Below are 6000 nucleotides of genomic sequence, written 5' to 3' on the forward strand. Positions count from 1 at the left end.
ATGGACTATTCCTGAAGAACTTCCACATACTCTTCATCATAAATGTGCAATATATTTTATACTGTAAGCATGACAGATTCTCTAGTATGAAGCATTTGCTTTGTACTGCACAGTATGAGTAAAAACAAATACACTGACCATTTAAGAAGAGATTTTCTTATCACATGAGTGTCAGAGTTAATTTCCTACCCAATTTTTTCACCAGAGATGCAAAAAAATGTTATTGCCAACTGTACTATGCAAAAACATTACCAAATGTATTGAGCAGGAAGGAGCAGGAATAACAAAAGGACTGTTCCTGCATCGTGGACTGCCATCATTTAATTAAACAAGCTTAAGGCAAATTGACCTTTAAGTTCCTCTAACATACTGCTAACAGAGTAGGCTTATGGGGTTAGTAAAAGGAACAGAGAGGAGTAAGGATGACTTTTGTGACTTTGTTATCCGTTTGTGCGCTCTGTGCATTTTAAATGCATTCCAGATTTGTGCAGCCCTATTAGTTGCAGTGGAAAAAATTGTTTTTAAATAAGTTAATAGATCATAATCTGTATCCTGGCTTTTGAGAATGGGTGTATGGATTTTTCAGCTGTTCACTTATAATCTGAAATACTCAGCCATAGCAAGCTTTTAATTTGAAACTAAAAACCCAGTCCATTTGCAAGTTCAGATGCATGATTTTTCAGTTTTATCTGTAATAATACTTTTGGTAAGTCAGTATTACTCTGTGTTTATATTTGTGCTTATTCTTCTAGTCAAGTGTGCTGTTGTCATTCATATAGTCTCATTAAATCACATAAGGATGTAGAATGGCACTTCTAATTTTATACCAAACTCTAAATTGTAGTTTCTGTGGGAACTAAACTGCAGTCACAGATAATGGCTGAAATTCACAACTGTTAGATGAAGTATTAAAATAGAGAAAAAAATCAGCAGCTACTGAAAAAGCTTAAATGCTTCAAAGCCTCAGCATTTTAACATTCCTCACACCTAGTTACATTTCCTTTCTCATTTTCTGCTAACAGGGTTCATATTGGATTAAATCTAAACCTAAGCATGATAAAGCTTTTCATCTTCTGAACAGAGCATTTAAAAGAAATTCCATCAGATTCAATAAAATTCTGTTAACTGGTATTTCCTTAGTTGTCACTCACACTTTCTTTTGACATGGTCTTCCTCAACCTTGAATCACAGGATGTTAAAATTAATTTTTTATTTATTAGAAGCAAGTAAAAAAATTAGAGACAAATAAAAATGACACAAGGACATTTTAATATGTCACTCCTGCAAAATAATGTTGCCTGTCTGGTTACTGTTCAGCATTCCTAATCTAAAAAATTTTACTTCATTATATATGTGTCAATGCTGATTTTGAAGTCTCTTTGCTTAGATATTATTTTCAGTGTAGGTAATGCAGGTATGTGCTGCAATTCCAAAGAAATAACATCTTTTATGTTTCAGCCTAATTTTGTGCTAAAACATGGCAAAATTTCTATTTATAAGTCTTCTTTGCTTACATATGTATTTTTATCTGGAAACATTTCCAGGAACTTCCTGCAAGAGTTAATCATTATTTTATTTTCAAATATCCATTTTTTTCAATTAGGTGGAGTTTGAGGATGGTTCTCAAATAGTAATGAAGAGAGAAGAAATATATACACTGGATGAAGAGCTTCCTAAGAGAGTAAAAGCACGTTTAGTGAGTATTTGCTGATGCTAACTTTATCTGTCTATCTATCTTTCTGTCTGTCTGTCTGTCTGTCTCTATCTACTCAAAAGGCCAATAACACTGGATTTATTTTGGATTTTCAATTTAAACAGACTAATTTTTTGTGAAGCTTGTGCTATTCAGACCAGCTGAATCAACCCAATTAGGAGATGTGTCCATTTGCTAGTGAGATGGATAGATAGATGTTCTTCTAGTACAGCAAATGCTGTTATCAGACATAATTCTTTTCTCCTAAAAGGGACATTGTGTTTGTCTGATCTGTCAGATCAGGAATGATCAAGTTAGTAAACATTTAAATTGACAGACATTCTATTCTTTCAGGATCCTTATAACAGGTATAATTTTAAAAAAACTTCCCAGCTTCTCAGAGCTTTGTGATTTTAAAAACCTTGATTTAATAAAAAGGCAATTAACTTATTGTAAGAAACAGTGTAACTGATCAAAACTCATTAATGTTGATGGTAGGACTTATCAGCATTTCACCAGTCTTTGGTTTAAAACCAAATCTTTGCTACTTTTAAAAAATTTCCTACTGTTTCAAACAACATCCACCAGCTACATTTTTATGTATATATATGCCAAGTAGCTAGGTGTTGAACCTCACAGAGAGCATAGCTCTTAGACGTTGAAAAGGGAAAGTTCTTCCATACATTTTTTGGAGGAGATGACTGTTTTTAGCTGTCTTAAAACAGTTCTTTCTAATGCAAAGTGCACTGGTCAAATATTCTGGGTTAAGAAACCTTTACATCTGTGAATTTGGGATAAGTGCACAATCTTTCAATGTCCTTACTAGGGTTAACATAGATGTCTTGGAAAACGTTAAAAGAACCATCTGATAATATTTAATGGCGCTTTTAATTATGTATACATATACATATACATATACATATACACATACACATACACATACACATACATATGTATGGAAAGCATTCCATTGCCATTTTTTTGTTTAGAATTGCATTCTCAGGATAATAATGGGGTATATGGTATTGTTTTTAAAATAGATTTTTTAGAAATCTGTGTTTCTGTCTCTGTATTTTTTTAAAATTAATTTTATTAGGGAGTTAACTATAAATTAAAAACATTAAATTTGGTCTGCTGAAGAAAACACACCACAACCATTGCTGAGACCACTGCATGATTTTCCATTAGTGACTTAAATTCTAGAAATATGTTGGTTAGTCCTCAAGGCATGCCCAACACTGTTGCTGTAGGACACGAAATGATTCACACTGACACAGTTCAAAGTATGAAAGGGAAAAAGAAGGTTTTTATTTTTGTGACTCAAGTATTTATAGATTCTCGACAATGATCAGGGATTGTATAGTTAGGTTACCACCTGTCCAATCACACTGGTCATGAGAAACATCCATCAAAAGACATTTCTCTGAAAGAATGTAAAGACATCTATGTTTACAGTTACTCTCCTGGGAAAGTTGCTAGAAACTATGAAAACAAGGTCAGAAGGCTTAATTTTCAGAGCAATACAACACCTTGCCCTTCTCATGCTGAACACAGTGCAAGTTAAAGATAGCCTATGATCCTGTTTCTGTCTCTTGAAGTAAAAGACACCAGTTCCTTCTAAATTATGTTTTCCTTAGTCTTGGGAATTCTTCCATGATTCCAGTAGTGTAAATTGGTCCAAAATATTTTGCCTCTGATTTTGCCCAAACGGCTTGCTGTTTGTTGTTCCACTGCTCTGTTAGTGGGGATTTCAAACTGGTTTAAATTTGATGACAAATGACCAAACCGTGACCCCGATCCTTTGCAAATTAGGCAGGTTTCTTTTCAGGCATCCATGACATAGTACCTTGAATTTAAAACTTTCCTGAATGGTACAAAGTGGTGAATATTACATGATATTGCTAGGATCAAACCTGCCCAACAGCTGCATCACTTCCATGTCACTGTTTTCTCACCTAGAATTAGCATGACTGTGTGATACAGGTGTTAATTAGGTGTTTTCAAGGAACACTACTGATGTAGAGAATTTAATACTGAATAGGACATGCAAAATATGGAAAGATAAAATAGTATATATGTGTGATTAATGTCTGATTTTAGTCTACAGCTTCTGACATGAGATTTGAAGACACATTTTATGGAGCAGATATTATCTTGGGAGAGAAGAAAAGGCAGAGAGTATTGAGTTCTCGCTTTAAGAATGAATATGTGGATGATCCAGGATACCGCACCTTCTTAAAAAGTTCTTTCCAGAAGAAGTGTCAGAAAGGACCATAAAGGAAGCAAGAGAAGAGAAGGTTCTTGATTAAAAAGCATGCAGCATTATTCACAATTGGATTTCATTTAACTGAAAGTTTTACAGTGAACTAATCCATACACCAGCCTTGTCATCTGAAGTATTCGAGTTCTGATTTCATCAGTTAATGTATTTAAGAATTTGTAATATTTTGTGTCATAAAACCAGGAGAGATTTCTAAAGGATATGCTGAAGTAAAGTTTCAGTCCTGCTCTCATTGAAATAAATGGTAAAATTTCCTCTGAATTCTTTGATTCACAGTTCTGAGAAGGAGACCTTTTAGAAAACAAGAGATAATGGAGTCAGTAGATTACTTTTTTCTGCACACAGGAAAGGACATTAAGTTAAAAATAGCAGTTTTTATAAAATATTTTTAAAATAAAACCAGATTTGTACAGTACTGAGACAAAAAAGGCTGTCCTTACTTTGTACATTTTTATGTCGCTACTGTTTTCAGTAGGATTTGATGTGGACTCAGCTATTGATTTAGATATTTTTGGCTTTTAAGAGAGGTATCTTCAGCACAGCAAGGATATTTTGTATATTTAAAAAGACAGATTTTGGCAGTTATTTTTAAACATGTTTTACATAAAGTCTATTAAAAATGGCTACTTGTATAAATTTCTTTCACTGTGGGTATGAAAATTAGAGTTTAAATATATATGCTTAACAGCCTAATTTTGAATGACTATATTCTGGCTTTTATTTTGAAATAATGTTCTAGCAATGTAATAATGTTTTAAAATAAATAAATACTTTACTACAATTTCAATATTTTTCCTGTTGATGTGATTTTGAACACTATTGTTTCATACCTATAGGAATCAAGAATAAATGCTGGATTTTCCTGAACACAACAGAATATACACACACACTCCCATAGCTTAGTGTTAAAATGCAGAGTTGATAAGTACTTTCATTTCTTGTCTTTCCATTTCTCTTCAGTCTTTGGGATCTTGACCTTTTTGGATGTTTCACAGAAAGCAGAAAGTCTGAATTTGTCAGACAACTTGGGTATGTGAACCTAGAAGGCAGAGTTATCAAAATGACATCATCTCTTTCTTGTAAATTGGACAGTCAGCAGGATTTCTGACTGTCTGCCATAGGAAAAAGCGCCCTCCAAAATCCAATTTAAATCTGAGCAGTGCTGTTTCTCGGGTTCTGCTTGCAAAAAAATCTGAATATATGGACCCAAAGATTCTTTTGTGTACAAAAACCCAGTCCTTTATATGCTGAGGCATGCAGATCTTTGTTTCACTGAAGCCTTTCAATGATTATTCTTATTTTTTCAGTTGGACAGTAAAATATTTTCAATTGCTATGGGACACCTCAAGTCACAGTGTAAGTTTTCTGTGTTACATTAACTGTCTTTTCTTGTACCATGAAATCACTCAAAATCCCTTTAGTCTAAGAAATTGCTTAGCTGTGACAATTGGAATGTATATCTAATTGATAACACTTTCTCTAAAGGCATTGGGTTGCGGTGGATGCTGTCTGGGATATTTCGCAGTATCAGGGCTCTTTTTGGTATTGTGAAGAAAAGATAGAAACTAATGATGGATTGGCAAAATGCAAGATTGCTTCTGCCTTCTACAGTTATATGCAGCTGATAATCATGTTGTATGGGGTTTGTGTGACTGGATTTTTGCAATGTGATCTACAGGGGCAGCTTCTTTGAGAAGCTGCTGGAAGCTTCCAGCAGAGCCAATGCCAGCCAGCTCCAAGATAGACCACAGGCTGCAGTGCCTGAAGGACTGTACCCTGTGTAAGAGTGATACACATTACAGCAGTTTGTGGGGAACTGTTACTGCCCGTGGGATGAGCTCGCACTGGAGAAGTTCATAGATAGCTGTCTCCTGTGGGAGGGACCCTGTGTTGGAACAGACTCCTCTCCCTGAGCAGTGGTAGGAACAATGTGTGATGAACTGAGCATAAGCTCCATTCACTGTCATCCTGTACTTCTGGGGGGAAAGAGGAAGAACTCAGAAAAGAGGGAGATGCGGGAGGAAGG

The 6000-nt window shown here is 34.7% G+C and overlaps 1 protein-coding gene across 5 annotated transcripts in view; it reads left to right on the plus strand.

The window, feature by feature from the left end:
- The window catches only part of KDM4C (lysine demethylase 4C), a 251065-nt gene extending 246304 nt beyond the window's left edge, over nucleotides 1-4761 (plus strand). For all 5 annotated transcript variants that reach the window (XR_001525299.2, XM_015652310.3, XM_015652312.3 and 2 more), the window contains 2 exons: nucleotides 1604-1696; nucleotides 3794-4761. Coding sequence is in view for 4 of the 5 variants with exons in the window: in XM_015652310.3 (XP_015507796.1) it covers nucleotides 1604-1696; nucleotides 3794-3970 (270 nt within the window). In the remaining variant the exon portion in view is untranslated. The remainder of the gene's footprint in view (nucleotides 1-1603; nucleotides 1697-3793) is intronic.
- The last annotated feature ends 1239 nt before the right edge of the window (nucleotides 4762-6000 follow it).

The sequence above is a fragment of the Parus major genome, chromosome Z (genome assembly GCF_001522545.3).
Source record: "Parus major isolate Abel chromosome Z, Parus_major1.1, whole genome shotgun sequence".
Classification (NCBI taxonomy): domain Eukaryota; kingdom Metazoa; phylum Chordata; class Aves; order Passeriformes; family Paridae; genus Parus; species Parus major.